The 21,694-nt window shown below is 31.5% G+C and overlaps 1 protein-coding gene across 1 annotated transcript; it reads right to left on the bottom strand.

Annotated features, from left to right (window-relative positions):
* Positions 1–17,122: 17,122 nt before the first annotated feature.
* On the bottom strand, positions 17,123–21,081 carry LOC111906912 (heat shock 70 kDa protein 3). The gene is made up of 4 exons (XM_023902700.3): positions 20,999–21,081; positions 20,645–20,691; positions 19,041–19,269; positions 17,123–18,957 (listed from the first exon to the last, which is right to left on the bottom strand). The coding sequence occupies exons 3-4, from the start codon at positions 19,249–19,251 to the stop codon at positions 17,315–17,317; spliced, it is 1,854 nt and encodes a 617-aa protein (XP_023758468.1). The 5' UTR covers positions 19,252–19,269; positions 20,645–20,691; positions 20,999–21,081; the 3' UTR covers positions 17,123–17,314.
* Positions 21,082–21,694: the final 613 nt, after the last annotated feature.

Genomic DNA, 21,694 nt, shown 5'->3' with positions numbered 1-21,694 from the left:
ATATGATAATAACTTATCAAAAAAAAAAGACGAGTCTTGACTGCTCCGTCTTCTCTGAACCTTGTATCGACACCTGTCTATTTGTAACCTGAGAATACAAGTTATTTTGAAAGAGTAGATCAGCATTTAAGCTGGTGAGTTCATAAGTATTTAATGTCATTGCTTTGATTAGTTGATATGAAAGACTGGTAAATGAATGATGAAACATTTAGTATAAGTACGAAAAGCTCTAGAAAATCCCATATTTCCTACTAGTATAAAAGTAGTCTTCTACCAAGACTCGAATGTTTTGAAAGTAGTCTTTTACCTAGACCTGACTGTTTTGAAAGTACGCATCTCTTGAAAATGTGATGGTTTTTCCTTGTTTAACTCTTATTAGTAGTCTCTTAAGTATACCTGAAATGGTATCAACTTAGAACATCCGTAGACTGTTCATTTACCTCTGTTGCTAACAGCCGGGTTTAGGAATAGTTAGTCCCTTCTATATACCCACGATGGTATCAACCTAGAACATCCGTAGATTGTTCATTTACCTCTGTAGCTAGCAGTGGTTATCGGAATGGTTAGTCCCTCAAAGTATGATGTGGTACTAGGAGATAAAGTCCCAGTCTACCTCGTCGATGATGTGATTGAATCACAAGGTAAAGATAGAAAGGCGAACAATATAACCGTATCTAGACATATAACATGTAATATTAAATTGCCATATGATGTCTATGTAAAAGTATTCATGTACAAGTATTCATGTATAAGTATTCATGTAAAAGTATTCCTTCATATAACATGTAGTCTGGACTCATGAATGAACTGACTCTGGTGTAATTTCTTGTAGTAGTGAAAATGTTTTGTTTACTCTAAACTATTCCTATAATAGTTTACTAGAATGTAATTGATGAGTGTCCAAGTAGGTTTATACACCTTTGCTACCCAGGAGTATCGAAACTAAATTAACTGGTGGAACATTTATGACCATATATGTATACATGATATATAACTAATATTTAAACGACCTTCGGAGGAGTACCCGATATCCCACCAGACCACATCCAAATCGAGGAAAAGGAAACAGGGTGGATAGCCTTTCTAAGTCTTTTAAACATTTCTTATATAACTATACATATAGAGGCATGCAGTTTATAATATAAAAGCATAAAGAAGTTTTGTAAACAAAACATATATATGTATATGGTTATATATATGTATAAATTTTAAAAGATGATTTGGTATGTTTCGTAATTGTTGTTCATATTCTTACGTTTTTATTAGAAACTTTGCATGAAATAACCCTTAAGTTTGATACTAAAGACCTTTTTGTACTTATCACTTTTGTTAAAAATGGTAATTAAACATATTTAAATGATTGTGTTTTAACTTCCTTAATGTATAAACATTGCTAAAAAATGTTAGAAGGTGTTAATAAATGTATAAACCACTTTTGACAGTTTTGCCCTTTACTGTCCCTGTTTTTAGAAAACTCATAGAAAAATCCTCGTAAGTCAAAAACTGAATCCGTCACCTCTGAGAGTTTATAAAATGAGTCTACTTTGTTCCAAATTTTTATTATGATTTTTAGTGGTCTCAAACTAGTGTGAAAATGAACATCTTCACAGACTGGTCCGAAATCACTTCTGAAATGACAGGCAGTTTTATAAAAATCGCCATAAATTGTAGAAAAATCGTATGAACGCGTGCGAGTAGTCATTAGAAAGGTATAAACTTGAACTATTTTCATATTGTACAGTTTTGAAAGATATTAAGTTTAAGATGGTCAAAACAGTCCGTGAACAGGACTCAACTTTTCTGTAGAAAGCTGTCATTTAAATTTAAGTTATGTTTAGTGTTCTAACTTGTATTCCCCCCTTAAAACTTGAATAAAACATGAAAATGTAGGGGTATGAACTCACCTTATGTGAATACTTGAAGAATGGAAAGTTGAAGATGAACTTTTGGTTGTTGGTTTGATGCTCCAAAACAGCCACTCTTTTGGCTATGTTGCTGTCACGAAAATTTCACAGCAAAAGTGCAAGAAAAAGGGTAGTTTACTCACTGTTTTGAATCAATAATTTTGAGTATCAAAACAAGTAACTTCCAGGGGTATTTGGTGGTAAAAATATTAAGCAAAAGGAAGGTGTAGATGGGTGAAATGGTGGCTGAAACACAAAAGGGACAGCAGCCCTTTAGTTCATGGTTTTGATGGCTTTGGAAGGAAGTTCTTGTGCTTGAAAAGGAGATAAAGGTTGAGAGTAATTCCCTGGAGTATTGGCTGGTCAAATGAGGGTAAAATGAAGATGAAATTTCGTGATTATGAAGGAGGAAAGAGTGGAAGAGGATAAGGGGACAAAACCTAGACTAGCTTGTGATGGGATGTGAGTTTAAGTGATGTGATCTTGTCTAGCCACTTGCTTGGGTGGTTGTTTAGAGATAGAGTTAGTTAACTAACTAACTACTAGTTATTTAGTTAGTTAGGAGTTCTAGTTAAGGAGAGGGAAGGTCTTAATCTCGAAAATTAGAAGAGGGATTAATAAGCATTCTTAGTAAAATGTCTTAAGTGATTAAGCACTTATTAGTTAAGTTGGCACTTATCTCCACCAATTCTCTTATCTTAATTGATTTAGACATCATAAAACTTACATGAAATCATTTTAATCATGACTTATAACTAGTCATTCACTAGATAATAATACATATATACAAATACATACATGTATACTTAGTATAAAATAACAATGTAGTTTTTGTGTATTTGAACTTTAATGTTTATGTTTTATTCTTTTTATTCAAAAACACTTAAATACATTTTAATTATACCTTATAATAATTCATTTTATATTTTAATTTATTTAAATATAAAATTTATTGAGCAATGTATAATTTCGTGACATTTAACCGGTTAACCATATCGTTAAACACGTTTTGTCACTTTGGTTTGTATATTTGTCAAATTTAGATCCTTCACATCTATTAAGCAAACGTTTTACATAGAACCTAACTTACTTGTCAACTAGAGACATGTTGATACAAAAATTAAGTTTGTTGCGTTTAAATGATGTTATATGCTAATTTCACAAACCGGTGATGGTTCGATGTCATACATCATAACGAAATTTATCAATAGTTACTTGTTTTATATTTCACAATAACTTATTTAAATAAAAGAGGTTAAATTCCTTCAACCATTCTTAATAAAATACTCATATTGCTTAATAATCAAAAGATAGCATCGTACGATCGTTCCTATTTTTACCAATTGTTACATTCTCCCCCCGTTAAAAGAATTTCGCCCCGAAATTCAACTTGTAGACGAGATATCACTAAACAATTGGGGGTGTTTCTTTTTTTTTTTATTTATTTTTTTTTATTTGATTCGTGCGTTCCCTAGTGAATTCAGGTCCTCGCTTGGCGTCCCAACGGGCCTTCACTATGGGTATGCGGCTTTGTTTCGTCATTTTGACCTCCTGATCCATGATTTCCACCGGTTCTTCGATGAAGTTTAGACTCCCGTTGATTTCAATTTCATCCAGTGGAATAACAAGAGTCTCATCAGACAAGATCTTCTTCCGATCCTGGGATGCCTTCAATCATTCACGGGTTTGAACAATCTTCTCTGTAGTTTCTCGTATGATCTGGGGGCTGGTGAAAGTGTTGTTAGGAACTTGCCTGTTAGCTATTTGTGTGTCACCTACCTCATCCCATCAAAGAGGTGATCTACACTTGCTTCTGCAGAGAGCTTCGAATGACGTGACCTTGATGTTAATGTAATAGTTGATGTTGTATAAGGATTCGATGAATGGTTCTTCCTCTTTGTCTTTCAGTTTGAGGGTGATAAAAAGGACTTCTTTAACGACTATTAAAAACACGAGGCGAATCGCCTGTCCCTTATCCAAAATGATAGACAGTGGTATACTATGCAGTCTTGCAATTTTCTTTGTATATGCTCCTGTTAGCTTTTCTATTTTTCTTTGTATCCTTGGTCGGTAAAAAGTGTGTGGGTTTGGTTGATTTGTCTACGATCGCTCAAGTGGTAGCATGTCCATCCACTGTCCTGGGTAACTTGTCATGGAGTTCATGGTATGACTCATAACTGATTCACCTATCATCTCTTTGTGTTTATAAGTCATATATAATTAAGATTGAAAAGACAATCGAATCGGTGATTCTATTCTAAGCCCACATCCAAACAAGGAAAAGGATTTAAAGCGGAATTACCAACCCTAAGTCCGTAGAATCTTAATTATACAGGGCTCCAATATATACACTTAGTAATCATAGATTCACTAGTATGGCTCCATAGTCTCAACTTGAGTGGGGTGATTAACTTGGGTGAGATGGCATTTACCACAACCCTTTTCCGCAACTACTACACTTAGGTTGATTTTTGAACTCGGGTTGCCGTATGGATGGTATTCCCAGGAGATCTTCTCGGAATATATCGAGAAGGTTACGGGCTTTTTCAACATCCATGATGTCTTTCTCTTCTTGTTTCTTATCCACAACACAGGCTAGGACGGCGTGGTGCCTCCTGTATAGGTACTTCTGAGTCTTGTTGCAAAAGGTGAGTCGGGGGATTGTGTCCGGTTTGTCGTTATAGACAACGAGGGTTCTATTACTCGATGGGTTTAGGCGAATGGACTTTTCGTAATATATGATATCGGTATGGTGAGGAAACTAATTAATACATTGTTAAAATGAAAATGTCGTAAATTTTTATTGTGACCGGTTTTAGGATGATTTGAATGAATTGGTTGATTTAGTGTTAGAGTGCACCCTATGTACACGTCTCTAGTGCTTTTGATTATTCCAATTCTACTGTAAATATTTCGTTTAAGTTTTTGAGGTTTTTGGTTGAGAAATTGATTAAATCTACGACTCACAATACTCCTCTCCGCGTTGCTATTATATAGTATCCATGCATATGTGCTATCGGGAATGAACGTACCGGAATCTTAGCGGGGTCTATTACTGCTTTCCCACGCTCTGTTGCTAAAACACTTCCGATGCTCTTGACATCTTTGTTTTTAGTCTCCGGGAACTCCTTTATGAAATGCCCTACTTCTCCACATCTGTAGCAAGTCCGACTCATCCCAGCTTTTGTGTTCTGGTTGGTCTGTTGAGCCGGCACCCTACAGAACTTTGTGGTATGCCCCTTTTTCATTATAGTTCTTGCAATGCATTTCCCTGCACTTTCCTTTGTGATAAAAGCTACACTTGGTGCATTTTGGCAGGTTTCCAACATATGGTCTTGTTGGCACTGAGGTAGTAGGGATGGTGGTGGTATGGAATGTCACTGTTTGTTGTACAAGTTGAGGTATCGTGGATTGGTGAATAATAAAATCCAACCACTGAAAGAGACTTGGAAATGTCTCCGTATCTAACTTGCTATGGTCCAATGACTTAACTAAAGCAGGTTTCAGATAGACTCCAATGAGAGTATGATAAGAGTACTTGAATGATGGAAATGACACAAAAGTTAGCCGGCGGTCAATATCTTGGATATTTACGGCGTAAAGGTTCAGGAAAATGGCCTTGTAAAGGTCTTACATCATATACATAGGAGATAGTTCCTGACAGTATAAAGACCTAACTAAAGTACTTACGGTACAAGATAATTTCATAGAAAATGCCACATCAGGCATAGACAGAAGAATACGATTCCTCTTTTTGTAAGGGAAATAAAGTAAAGCGTCTACTACTGGTGACGGTAATTCCTTTGGTGAATTCTTAGTTCAACCAATTGACGTTCCATGTCAAGTAGGTGTCTCTATTACACCCTCTGGCGTACTTGGAGCTCTATGACTTTGGCTCGGGTTTTCAGCTAGTGTTTGCAGCAGGTTCTCATGGTTTCTTTATGATCTCTTGTGAGCATCTTCTAGATGAGTGGTGTGGAGGGTATTCATTCTTGCATCGGTGACAACTTCGGCAATCTGATGTTGGGCTGTCCTGCCTTGAATCTCATTTTGGGCCACTCTGCGGACCATGATTAGCAAGATTCTACCTGCTGAGCCCCCATTGCTCAGGTCGTAAAAGTTTCGGTCGCCAATAAATGCCATGGGTTGATCTTGTTCTTGGCTTCATGTTTCCAAGCATTCCACCGAATCAGGTGTCGGGCCATGAAGAGCTAGACGAGGGTTAGGAATTGGAATGGGAGTTGCTCGAGGTAGGTTCTCAACCTCTAGTTCGGGATTAGCATCGGCTGAAAGGTTTTCATCATGATGATCATCCAAAGGGATAGGATGATCATTCTCTGGTTCTTCTCCAAACTAACCAGCTATGACTTCATTCGGAAGATACTGGTTGTCAAGGGGATGGAGCCCAACTATGATTTCTATGCGAGAATTTAGGGTAAGTGGATAATTATTAGACGAACTATCTAGATAATTATTTAGAAAACCCTCATTAGTTACATCACTATTTGTGAAGTGCATACCAGCTATGTGTAATCTAAACAGGATAGACCTTCGAATAAGTGACCTTATTTCCAAATTCACACAGAATAGGGGTAAGGCAAAATTATCGCTGATTCTAAGTCTATAACATCCTAATTACATGTAGCCTTAGTGTATCCACTTAGCAACTATCAACTTAGTAATGAGGATCCCGTTTTAATTCTCAAGTATAAAGTACTTATAGTAACACCAAATACTCCTATAGTATTTTAATTTTAATGTTATGTTCTATTGTTCTCATTATGGTAGGGTTGGTAAGATTTTAGCATTGTTGCGACTACACATTTAAACTTAGGCACATGCTAGTCAACCCTCGGATAATATAGGCGATCAGGCTATATCTTCCCAGTTTTGACCATATGTCTCTAAGCCCACTTGTGTTGCCCAACAATCGTAATTCTTTTGTACTGTCCTAGTGACACTGATTTTAGTATGAATGCAGCACGTATACTTACTTAAATATTTTATTATTTAAAGTATAAACTCTAAATCAGAGTATTTTTAATCCCATTGTATTTATAGTTAGTATATCTTTTATGGGTTGATATACTCAATTCACTATAAACAATGCTCTGATACCAATCTGTCACACCCCAAAACCACGAACGGCGGAAACGTTCTGGGGCGGAGGACGTCATGTATGCATCACAACAAATGTAAAGTAGTAAACAAGCAACAACATCATCCATTGCATCAATAGTATAATTTTAGTTACAAGTGTTTTCTTTCATTGTACATGATATGATAATAACTTATCAAAAAAAAAGATGAGTCTTGACTGCTACGTCTTCTCTGAACCTTGTATCGACACCTGTCTATTTGTAACCTGAGAATACAAGTTATTTTGAAAGAGTAGATCAGCATTTAAGCTGGTGAGTTCATAAGTATTTAATGTCATTGCTTTGATTAGTTGATATGAAAGACTGGTAAATGAATGATGAAACATTTAGTATAAGTACGAAAAGCTCTAGAAAATCCCATATTTCCTACTAGTATAAAAGTAGTCTTCTACCAAGACTCGAATGTTTTGAAAGTAGTCTTTTACCTAGACCTGACTGTTTTGAAAGTACGCATCTCTTGAAAATGTGATGGTTTTTCCTTGTTTAACTCTTATTAGTAGTCTCTTAAGTATACCTGAAATGGTATCAACTTAGAACATCCGTAGACTGTTCATTTACCTCTGTTGCTAACAGCCGGGTTTAGGAATAGTTAGTCCCTTCTGTATACCCACGATGGTATCAACCTAGAACATCCGTAGATTGTTCATTTACCTCTGTAGCTAGCAGTGGTTATCGGAATGGTTAGTCCCTCAAAGTATGATGTGGTACTAGGAGATAAAGTCCCAGTCTACCTCGTCGATGATGTGATTGAATCACAAGGTAAAGATAGAAAGGCGAACAATATAACCGTATCTAGACATATAACATGTAATATTAAATTGCCATATGATGTCTATGTAAAAGTATTCATGTACAAGTATTCATGTATAAGTATTCATGTAAAAGTATTCCTTCATATAACATGTAGTCTGGACTCATGAATGAACTGACTCTGGTGTAATTTCTTGTAGTAGTGAAAATGTTTTGTTTACTCTAAACTATTCCTATAATAGTTTACTAGAATGTAATTGATGAGTGTCCAAGTAGGTTTATACACCTTTGCTACCCAGGAGTATCGAAACTAAATTAACTGGTGGAACATTTATGACCATATATGTATACATGATATATAACTAATATTTAAACGACCTTCGGAGGAGTACCCGATATCCCACCAGACCACATCCAAATCGAGGAAAAGGAAACAGGGTGGATAGCCTTTCTAAGTCTTTTAAAAATTTCTTATATAACTATACATATAGAGGCATGCAATTTATAATATAAAAGCATAAAGAAGTTTTGTAAACAAAACATATATATGTATATGGTTATATATATATGTATAAATTTTAAAAGATGATTTGGTATGTTTCGTAATTGTTGTTCATATTCTTACGTTTTTATTAGAAACTTTGCATGAAATAACCCTTAAGTTTGATACTAAAGACCTTTTTGTACTTATCACTTTTGTTAAAAATGGTAATTAAACATATTTAAATGATTGTGTTTTAACTTCCTTAATGTATAAACATTGCTAAAAAATGTTAGAAGGTGTTAATAAATGTATAAACCACTTTTGACAGTTTTGCCCTTTACTGTCCCTGTTTTTAGAAAACTCATAGAAAAATCCTCGTAAGTCAAAAATTGAATCCGTCACCTCTGAGAGTTTATAAAATGAGTCTACTTTGTTCCAAATTTTTATTATGATTTTTAGTGGTCTCAAACTAGTGTGAAAATGAACATCTTCACAGACTGGTCCGAAATCACTTCTGAAATGACAGGTAGTTTTATAAAAATCGCCATAAATTGTAAAAAAATCGTATGAACGCGTGCGAGTAGTCATTAGAAAGGTATAAACTTGAACTATTTGCATATTGTACAGTTTTCAAAGATATTAAGTTTAAGATGGTCAAAACAGTCCGTGAACAGGACTCAACTTTTCTGCAGAAAGCTGTCATTTAAATTTAAGTTATGTTTAGTGTTCTAACTTGTATTCCCCCCTTAAAACTTGAATAAAACATGAAAATGTAGGGGTATGAACTCACCTTATGTGAATACTTGAAGAATGGAAAGTTGAAGATGAACTTTTGGTTGTTGGTTTGATGCTCCAAAACAGCCACTCTTTTGGCTATGTTGCTGTCACGAAAATTTCACAGCAAAAGTGCAAGAAAAAAGGGTAGTTTACTCACTGTTTTGAATCAATAATTTTGAGTATCAAAACAAGTAACTTCCAGGGGTATTTGGTGGTAAAAATATTAAGCAAAAGGAAGGTGTAGATGGGTGAAATGGTGGCTGAAACACAAAAGGGACAGCAGCCCTTTAGTTCATGGTTTTGATGGCTTTGGAAGGAAGTTCTTGTGCTTGAAAAGGAGATAAAGGTTGAGAGTAATTCCCTGGAGTATTGGCTGGTCAAATGAGGGTAAAATGAAGATGAAATTTCGTGATTATGAAGGAGGAAAGAGTGGAAGAGGATAAGGGGACAAAACCTAGACTAGCTTGTGATGGGATGTGAGTTTAAGTGATGTGATCTTGTCTAGCCACTTGCTTGGGTGGTTGTTTAGAGATAGAGTTAGTTAACTAACTAACTACTAGTTATTTAGTTAGTTAGGAGTTCTAGTTAAGGAGAGGGAAGGTCTTAATCTCGAAAATTAGAAGAGGGATTAATAAGCATTCTTAGTAAAATGTCTTAAGTGATTAAGCACTTATTAGTTAAGTTGGCACTTATCTCCACCAATTCTCTTATCTTAATTGATTTAGACATCATAAAACTTACATGAAATCATTTTAATCATGACTTATAACTAGTCATTCATTAGATAATAATACATATATACAAATACATACATGTATACTTAGTATAAAATAACAATGTAGTTTTTGTGTATTTGAACTTTAATGTTTATGTTTTATTCTTTTTATTCAAAAACACTTAAATACATTTTAATTATACCTTATAATAATTCATTTTATATTTTAATTTATTTAAATATAAAATTTATTGAGCAATGTATAATTTCGTGACATTTAACCGGTTAACCATATCGTTAAACACGTTTTGTCACTTTGGTTCGTATATTTGTCAAATTTAGATCCTTCACATCTATTAAGCAAACGTTTTACATAGAACCTAACTTACTTGTCAACTAGAGACATGTTGATACAAAAATTAAGTTTGTTGCGTTTAAATGATGTTATATGCTAATTTCACAAACCGGTGATGGTTCGATGTCATACATCATAACGAAATTTATCAATAGTTACTTGTTTTATATTTCACAATAACTTATTTAAATAAAAGAGGTTAAATTCCTTCAACCATTCTTAATAAAATACTCATATTGCTTAATAATCAAAAGATAGCATCGTACGATCGTTCCTATTTTTACCAATTGTTACATGTTCTCATATGTTCATACCAAAAATCCACAACGAATACTTCTTCTAAACATGTTTCATTCGTTCATAAGTCTGCTTCATGTGTTAATTTGATCGTGAAGCGTAATCAGGATATGATTTTTGATAGTTATATATCTTCTACTATTATTCATTTTTATATACATTTATAACTTAATGCAACATGTCGTTAAAACATGACGTCAAGTACTACCCTTGGAACCATCACGTGCCATGACAAGGTTGTTAGAACCTTTATATACCTCTGTCACAAGATCATGTTAAGAGTAAGAATTAAGCTTATGACCTTTAAATAATTGTAACTTGTATTTTGAAAATGTAACATATCAAGTCAACATAATTTAAATATCTATCATATTGTCTTATCAAGTCATTATATGTGACAACCGTCAAAATTCGAGACAATTCTAGGTTAGAAAAAACTTAGTTTCACATGTAGGCACGATAAATTCTAGAATTTTTAACTAGAAGCCAAGTTATAACCTACTAGAAACTTGGAAACGAGTAGAACCGAAGCATTGTGTACTTAGATTTCACATTGATATGTGAATGCTACCACTACTTAACTCTAGTGACTATCCATATTCGGGTCACTCTTTGACTCGAACAACTTTTCATGAATCATATACATACATCATGCATTTGACCTGGTAGTAGAAATTAGGTCTGAGTCTCGTTGGAACTTAAGTCAAAGTTGAAAACTAAGACTAGCATACTTGGTTCTTCAATTTTGCTAGAATCTTGAAACCACTACATAGAATGCCAATAAACGGATAAAATAAGTTACAAACATAATTTATAACTATAAAAAAGTTATAATACCATAAGATAATTCGAAGTCTCAAAGATTCTATTTATTTTGATACCCAAAGATTTAGAAACTTTCAAAAACCGTAAATGCCCTAAAAACCTAAATTTATAAAATTTGACCTCTAAAATTTAATTAAAATAATTATGAACCTTAAAATATCAATTTAAAATAACTAAATTCACGGAAATATAATCAAGGAAAATAAAAATTGAAGTCATTAACATTTAACCTTGTTTTATAAGTTAAAACCAAGGGTCTTTTTAACAAAAATTCAATAAATGTTCATTTTATAGAAATGAGATTTTATAAAATTGGATGCATACTTTATAAAATTTAAAATTTTTATTAAACAAAAGAGTGAGAGAGGGCATCATACCTCATAAATTTCGGCCCCCCTCTCTCCTTCAAAAATTATCTTCCCAACACATTAAATCATTTCCTTTCTCTTACACTCAATCATATTCTCTCATTCTCTCTCACACTCTTCATCAACACCACATTTTCTCTCACCCTGACCCTAACTCACAAAATTTTCTAGAAAATGGCTCCAAGAACACACATTTAACTCTAACTATTCATCATCTAGAAATGTTCTTAAAGGTAAACCCGAAAATCATTTATTCTCCTTCACTTTCTTTTAAAGATTTTTCATATTTTCATGGATATCTTCTTCTTCTACCCCTTTCTAATGAAATATCATGAACACATACACATACATATGGTTTTGATGATGGTGGTGGTAGATTTTCACCAAAAATATCTTGCATGTTACAAAATGGTGAAGATCCATGACCTAAACCTAAGTCTAAATCATGGAAATGCACTTTTCTATAAGTTTTGGTTGAAAATCACCACATGCACCCTAAGTTTTCTTTCAAAAACAAATTTTGAACATTTCAAACTCATGAATGGTCTTCAAACCAACATGCATGTGAAGATCTTCAAGCTTAGATGCTAAATGATCAAGTATGCTGTTAAAAAGCTTTCAAATATGTCATAAACCATTTATTCACAAATAAATATCTAAAACTTCTTTTTTGCTCAAATCTGATTTTTCTCTGGATCCAGAAAACAAAATAAGGTCCCGTTTAATAGTTTCTATCTGGGAAAGTGCCGTCTGGAAAAGTGTTGTCTGGGAAAGTTTCTGACTGGGAAAAAACTATGTTGTTTGATTGTAAACCTGATTAACTGTGCTGAATGATGAAAAATAAGCCTATTACCCTAATGTTCTATACTGTGATAGATGAAATTGAGGAATAATTATAAAAACCTACAAATTGTTATACAAAATCAAAATTACACAATGAGCTTTTTTAAAATAAGGTGGTGGTGTTGTCCAAAAAAAAAAGAATTCGTCCAATAAAAATGAATTGAAAAAATTAACTAAAAGAAATTAATAATCCAATAAAGTAATATTTATTAGTATATAAATATACTATATTGTAAATAATATTTATGAATATATAATAATCCACTAAAAAGAACAAATCCATAAAAAAGGAAATTAAAAAAAAATTATTTAAAAGAAATTAATAATCCAATAAAAATTATATTTATTAATACATAAATATTATATATTAAAAATAATATTTTTTAATATAAAATAATACATTAAAAAAGTAATAGTTCAAAAAAAATTAAAAATATTTAAAAAAAATTAATAATCCAGAAAGAAAGAAAGAAAGAGGCAGGTTTGGGGCATAATTGTCTTTCCAACCCATTCAGCCAGCGAGATATGATTTTGAAACTTTCTGAGAAAAACATATCTTACCGAGAAAGACCCATTTTTTGTGTAAATCAAACAGTCTTTCCATTCCATTTAGCCAGAAAGATCTGTTTGAACCTGGAAAGATGCGTATCAAACGGGACCTAAGATGATCTGTAAATTTTCAGAAAATAAATCATTTTTCTCAAATTATTATAATTATTGCCAGAAAATATAAAAATAAATCATATAAAATAATTTCTGAGGTCCATAAATCCTACATAAATTCGTGGATGACCCTTAATATTAATAAGTGCTTCTCATGAAGATTCATTAATTTTTGTTACTGTTTTCTATGATTTTTCATTTTCTTTATGACTAACTCAAATAAATCATAAAACCAAGTTCCGAAATATGAAAATAGCATTTAAAATTTTTCACTTTAGTCAGAAAAATATTTTGAAGATTTTTCATAATGCATATCTATTTTCCACGATTTTTGTGTGTATAATGGACAAAAATCCGGAAAAATAGTTTTACTCATCCAAAATTCATGAAAATTTACCATAAAATCATATATAACATTAGTGTGCTATATAAAAAGTTGGGTGATTTTTATATTCTGTATGCTATTTTTGTTTTACTTTCCTAAGATTAACCATTCATAAATCCAAAAATTTGACTCCATTGTTTACAAATGACTCTTGATATTTTGCACATGTTATATATAACATCAAATAATTTTATAAAAATTTCCAGGAATTATCTTAACCTTTTACTATTTATTCTAGTTTTTATTTATTAAACTCACAAATTGTGAAAATCAGACTCCTCTATATAAAAATCACCTTTGGCATTTTTCCTAGATTGTATATGTTTAATAAAAGTGGAAAACCAAGGTTGGGAAATTTTACATACTATTTTCTAATTATATTCATTTTTGCTAAAATAAACACACAACAATCATAAAATCGGGTTACACTATTTAAAAACCAATTTTCGTATTTTTCCCAGATTATGTACACTATGAATGTATTTTACAAAGATCTTTGTAATTTTCCTTAAGATTTTAATAATTATTTATGAATTAATGATTATTTAAGTGAATAAAACCAAGAAAAATAGTCAAACTGATTAAAAAACAACTTCCATATTTTTCACAGCTTCTATGTGCTTCATAACTCTGTAACAAAAAGCTTGGGAAGTTTCGAACAGTGTTTCTATTTATCTTCTTTTTTGTTAGAATGAATGCACAAAAATAGTAAAATCATGTTAAACTGTTTAGAAATTCATTTTCATATTTTTCTCAGATTATACTGTGTAGGAATTGTAAAAAAAGTTTTGTATTTTCCGTAACTGATTATTAATTATTCATGAATTTATGCTTATTTTTTCCCAGCTTTAGTACATGTAATAATAGTTTAAAAAAAAGGTGCGGAATTTAAGAAACTTGTTTCTATTTATCTCTATTTCGATAGATCAAATAAACAAAAATCACAAAAATCATGTTAAACAGTTCGAAAATACATTTTATTATTTTTCCCAAATTATATAAACTGTAAAACAGTTACACAAAATTTATAAGAAATTTTCATGATAATTTACTATTTTTCCATGATTTTATGATTATTCAAGGAATTAGAATGGTATAAAATAGCTAGACACATCAAAAATTCAAGAAACTTTATCTCAATATCTTTGACTTCAGTTGGAACTAAAATACAAAGTTTGGGAAAGTTTAGAATTGAATTGATTTAGTTTTTTAATATTTAATCATTGGAACACCTCTTAAAATGTTAAATATTAACATTTCAATAATGAGAATTTTCCCTTGAATTTGTTATACAACAAATTGATTCATTAAAATCTAAGTTTTATAGAAAAACGTTTGTAACTTAAAAATATTAAATTTTGATAGAATATTGTCATAATTCTATTATAGTAGTAAGTATATTAGTGTTTCGATTAGAGACTTGCTAGCGTATGCCATTATTGTAGGAATCGGTAGTGGTACAAGTGGAACGTAGTTCAAGGAACCATTTGCATCATCTCAATATATTGTGAGTATTCACGCCTCCCCTTAATTTTGGTTTTTATGTTTTGGGGTGGAAAAGCAAGTCCGAAAAACTATTTATTATTTGTTGTATTTAAATTGATTTGTATCAAACATCATTGCTATATTTTGCTATGTATGTCTATGTAACTTGAAACACGAGGCCTTATCGTCTTAAGTCCCTTCTCTTACACTTTAATGCAACCATTAAATCTTTGAGCCAATGGTCATTATGGATAGTGCTATTAGGAATTGACAACTCCTCACTCGCCTGATTGCTTGAGTGCATGATACCATATTAATCTATGGAACGATAAGCATAGATCTTGATAGGGCATTAGTCATAGGATTGGTTGTGAACTCATTGTTTGCTCATATACATACAAACTCGTTTATTAATTATAGCAATGAACTTTGTTTCTCATTAAAGCAATAAACTTGTTTCTCATTATAACAATGAACTTTTATTACTAGAAACTTATGTACTCGTCTTAGCAACAAACTTGTTTGCTCTTTGTAGCAACAAACTTGTTTACTCATTTGAGCAACGAACTTTGTTTCTCATTATAGCAACAAACTTTTATTACTGGAAATTTATATAGTTGTTTTATCAATGAAATTGTTTTCTCCTTGTAACAACAAACTTGTTTGCTCACCATAGTAATGAAACTTGTTACTCGTGTTAATAAAGAACTTTATTTCCCATGAGAATATGAACGTTGCATTTCATTTGGGCAACATACTTTATCTCTCATGATGACAATGAACTTTGTTTATGAATACTTATTTACTCATTTTTGCAATATATTTTCATTAATGAAAACTTTTATCAATACTTGATTTCGATTGATGAAACCAATATTGTTTTTAATCTGTGAGTACTCACCAACTATTTTTATAGTTGACGCTCGTTTTACATGCTTTTTCAAGAATCATCTAGTAAGAGGCACGTAGAGACACAACACTTGTAGGAGCATTTGCATGTGTTGACTTTTAAATACATTGTTATTTCTTTTTCAAAGTTGTTCAAACGCATTGTAAATTTGTAATGACTTTTAATACTATGGTTGATATTGTCTTTTAACTTTTACTATGAAACCCTTTGTACTACCACGCCCCGTGTTTCCGACTTAGTGGGGTGTGACATTATACTTGCAAAATCTAAGCTACGATGTCATTATACTTTGAAAAATCAAAACTTTTTTTAATTTGATAATAGCATCGTACTTTTAGTTTTTTTTGACATTATGGTGTTATACTTAGTGGTACTAGTTATTACATATTACTTAATATCAACCTTTGTTCTAAGAATAAATTTATTCACATTTCGTTGTGGTTGGTATTATTCCACCATCTATGTCAAAGAGATTAGGCTGCTCTCATCGTTTCTCAAGAAGAAATGATCATGCATTTCCTATTTACTTTGGATTTTATGTTATGCATCTGAAGCGGGATGATTTAATAATATTTTAGTTTTGTAATATATAAGGATGAGGAGGCTTACAAAATGGCTTTATTTTATAGATGAAATTAAGCTCTCGCAAGCCAATCAACCATGGACTGATGTAGTCATTTATCCAAACATTACAAGCAAAAGTTTACCTACTTTGCAAAAAAGTACATCACTTTTGGAAATTATAGGTTTACAAAACTTGGTTTGGTAATTTGTAGTTTCTTTTAGGACATTACACACTAAAATATGGTATTTTACTTTGTCTTAATGATTGTAATTTTTCATTTGAGAAGTTTCTTTATTATAAGTGCACTGTAGTTTGTATTATTGCATTTTATTTTGGTTGTAATGTTAAAACCTATATGTTTTCATGTTCATGTTCTTTATATATTTGCTACTGAATTTGGAACATGTAATAAGGAAATGAACTAAAAGCAAAAAGATTATGCCCATTCTTTTAGCAGACATAGAAACAAACCTTCGATAAAACATAGATAAATGAAAAAAAATAAAAACTTATGTAAGGGATTAACAAGAACTAACGAAGGAATTTTATGTTACCATATTGTTTCATAAACAATGTTCATTAACCATATTTGATGACAAATTTTTGGTATCTATTTTTCTAAAACTAAAATTGCAAATTGAAAAAGGAGAAATATATTTATTGACTGTATATAGTAGACATATTATCAAAATCATTTGATTCTTCACTCACATACAAATTCAATACAACACTCAAATGTAAACACTTATTTAAAAATACAAAGTATAACACATACTTTATAGTAGATGACACTCCAAATAATTCTGCATCACGATTAACCATATTTAGTTTAAACATGTTGGGCAATGATTGGCAAACATACCTTTTCCAACTGATTTAGCGCCTTTTGATACTCATCAAAATCTACAACCCGACTTTGTTTAAGAATTTCGCTTGCTTTTTCTATGGCGGTCTCCATTAATTGCAGGTCTTTATTGTTAAACCTCTTCGTAGTGTTTCCTATTTTCTTGATTTTGCTTTTCACATCGTCTATGTACCCCTCCAACGCATTACGTGCAAAAATCGTCTTCTTGTAATCCTCGTCTTTTAACTTGTACTTATGAGCATCATCTAGCATTTTTTCGATATTTTCCGTTGAAAGCCTCTCCTTGTAATTAGTAATTATAATCCCTTTTTTTAGGCCAGTTGTTAATTCCACTCCCGAGCAATTTAAAATACCGTTAGCATCAATGTCAAAGGCTACTCTTACCTGTGACTTACCTTTCGGTGCAGGCGGGACTGCGACTTCGAATTTTCCCAACCAATTATTGTCTACAGCCCTTGTTCTCTCACCCTGATAGACATTAAATGTTATAACTTTTTGGTAATCATCAGCAGTAACATAATTCCTTTCCTTTTTGGTGGGTATTGAGGAATTTCTGTTAACTATAATAGACAAAGAGCCATCACGGACTTCTACACCTAGTGATAGAGGCACAACGTCTATCAACACTAAGTTGCTAACTTTTTTACCACTACAGCCGATTAATTTTGCAGCAAGAACTGTTGCACCATATGCAACTGCCTCATCAGCATGGATCTTCTTAGAAAGCTCTTTTCCTTGGAAGAAGTCTTTCAACAATTGTTGTACCTTGGGTATCCTGGTTGACCCACCAACTAATACTACCTCATCTATTTGTTTTTTATGCAATTCTGCATCACCCAAACACTTTTCCACCATCTCTATACACTTACTAAAGAAGTCTTCATTAAGCTTTTCAAACTTTGCACGAGAGATTCTCATAGAAAAATCAACACCATCATGTAAGCTGTCGATATCGATAGTAGTATCAATAATTGAAGAGAGAACTCTTTTTGCTTTTTCACAAGCTACCCTCAATCGAGATAATGCTCTTTTATTCTTACCGATGTCTATACTGTGCTTTCTCTTGAATTGTTCCACAAAAAAGTCAACCATTGTGTTATCGAAGTCCTGACCACCTAAGTGAGTGTCACCGGCAACAGCCTTAACTGCTATCGTACCCTTCTTATCAATGGTGACAAGAGAGACATCGAATGTACCACCACCTAAATCAAAGATGAGCACATTTATGTCACGAACTATATCATTTTTCATGTCCAATCCATATGCAATTGCTGCTGAGGTTGGCTCATTGATAATCTGTAGAACATTAAGTCCAGCAACATGACCAGCATCCTTTGTTGCTTGGCGTTGGGAATCATCAAAATAAGCTGGTACTGTGATGACTGCATCACGTACAGTTTTACCAAGGAATTTCTCTGCAGCTTCTTTCAATTTAATAAGAACCATGGATGAAATTTCCTCCGCAGAAAACTCTTTATTTTCACCATTGTAAGAAACTAAAATCTTTGGAATGTTGTTACTTCCTTTTATGACTTCGAAAGGCCATAACTTCATGTCTTCCTGAAGTTTGGTATCACTGAATCTCCTTCCAATCAATCTTTTTGCATCTGAAAATCCACCAAGTTTATATTAATCACTAACAGATAACAATAGAGCTTAAAACAAAGGACTAAATGATTTAAATGCAAACCATAGATGGTGTTTGTCGGGTTCATAGAAATCTGGTTTTTAGCACCTTCACCTATTAGACGTCCGCCATTTGTGAAAGCAACACAAGATGGCATAGTCCTATTTCCTTGATCATTGGAAATGATCTCAACTTGGTCATTTTGCCAAACACCCACACAAGAATATGTTGTACCAAGATCAATACCAATAGCCACAGCGACGTATCTATTCATGACTGTTTCAGGTAAAACCTACATTTAAAACATAATGATTATTCATTTTGATAATTATGCTGATTTCACTCTTCAAAATTATATGCGATCTCACTCTTCAAAACTATATGCATTTATGCAAAAATACTACCTTGAAACAAAATAGTAAACAAACAATATTTTCAAAAAATATGTGCATGGTTCTTTATGTTTTTTTTTTTTATTTGCAGAAATTATTTAAGTTATCTTCTCAAATAAATGTTATTTAATTTAATAATTTCTAGGCATCGTTTAATTAAACAACATTTTTTTTTCATATTAATATTTATAAAAGGCCTCAAACACGAGTATGAGAAATTCCAAAACATTATACTTCTAAGTTGATTTTTTCTAGTGTGCAAAAATAACTTGATTTATTAAGAACAGAACAGAGCGTCAAAGAAGCTAAAGAAAGGATTATGGTTCCTATCATACACCGATCATCACCTTAACACAGTATCACTGCGAACCAACTAAAGTGAAAAGGGGAAGACGTGACTTCAAGAAGCTTAATTCGTTAGACATTCTTCAAAATTGCTTGAATTGATCACGAATTATTCGGTTATATATATATATATATATATATATATATATATATATATATATATATATATATATATATATATATATATATATATATATATATATATATATATATATATATATATATATATAAAAGGTTATTCTAAGACCAAAAGCGTATTGTGACACACATAAACATATTTCATGCCATATTTTTCTAGTGTTCATTTTTTTTTTTCTAAAAAATAAAGAAAAATATGGCTTTCTAAAATTTTATTCAATTTTAATTTGGAAAAATCCAAAAATACAAAACATAATAAAAGTAAAAAAACCACTGTTCATGTGTATTATTCTATAAAAATATTATACATCAATATTCTATTAAAATATTACATACATAATAAACCATTAGAATATTATATATAGTATATGTTTCTAGTAACATTCTATATTATTTGTAGAAGTCAATAAGAATATTAATGAAAATATATATTTTGATTGATATTTTATAGATTACTTCTATAGATTAATGGTTTTTATTTTTATTTTATTTTAATTTGGAAATAAAAAGTAATGAATTTCTTAGTTATGTATTTTTTTGTTTCATTTTTGATAAAATTTTATTATATTTTTCAGTTTTTATTTTTTGACATCAAAATGTATAACACGAAACACATCAATTGTCTCTCGAAACCCATTTTTCTCGTATGAACTCTACCTTATATATATATATATATATATATATATATATATATATATATATATATATATATATATATATATATATATATATATATATATATATATATATATGAGGGAGGGAGGGAGAGAGAGAGAGAGAGAGAGGAATAACCGATTATTATGTGATTGAGGTCCTGTACGTGTGTATCTTCTAATTTCCTGCATGGACATTGATGACAAATCCGACCATGTATGAGGTTAATTCACATAATAAAACTTCATCACCATAAATAACGTATGTAAATGATTCAATTTGATACATATATAATATCGTATCAGGCAAATAAAATTTAGAAATTATATTAAGCTAACTGACTTCAAAGTATTAATGATGTATGGAGACTAAAACAAAACACAAAGTTTAATATAATTTAGCTATAACAAATGATAATTTTGTTTTGCTAGTTTATACCACAAAATAAAACTAACATGAAAGAATATCAATAAGACTACTTTATAATCTTACCTGTTATGTATGAATGTATGCATCTACTCCTCCCCATCCCCTTATAAATATACACACATACCCACACATACCAATTACAAAGTTATTTTATTGCCCTTTTGGATTACTCCAAAATTTTGAAGACTTAGTTGTCGCATAATATTTGGGAATATTAAAATACTTGGTGGAAAATACCATCAATGCTTTCTTATGCCCACTTGATAAGACTAAAACATGCGACTGAGTCTACTATAATTTTTGTAATATAACAAATGATACCATAAAAAAATTAATTTATGAATGCAGTTCTCCCCATACCCTCAGCTATATATAAATACTGCATACCTGCTACAAAAGAAATTTATTCTAATACGCACTTGATAGATCATATATTTTTCTTTTCGAATTAGTTCTCAAAGAAGAATGCGACAAGTTGCATGATTATTGTTACGAAAGTCTTGCATAATTTATTGGTGGAGATTATTTAATTGTATAATGAATAATTTGTGGGTCTAATTCAAGTTTAAATGCCATGGTCTTTTTTTATTGTGTAAGCAATAAAACTTCGGTATTTAATAATTCAAGTTTAAATGCCATAGTCTTTTTTTATTGTGTAAGCAATAAAACTTCGGTATTTAATTTTTTTTAACCGACAAAAGGTACATTAAATAAAACTTCAATTAGCAAGAAACTAGAAGAATAAACAAACGGGCATGA

The sequence above is a fragment of the Lactuca sativa genome, chromosome 1 (genome assembly GCF_002870075.4).
Source record: "Lactuca sativa cultivar Salinas chromosome 1, Lsat_Salinas_v11, whole genome shotgun sequence".
Lineage (NCBI taxonomy): Eukaryota > Viridiplantae > Streptophyta > Magnoliopsida > Asterales > Asteraceae > Lactuca > Lactuca sativa.
Note: the sequence above shows the minus strand (reverse complement) of the source record. Positions and strands in the feature narration are given on the sequence as shown.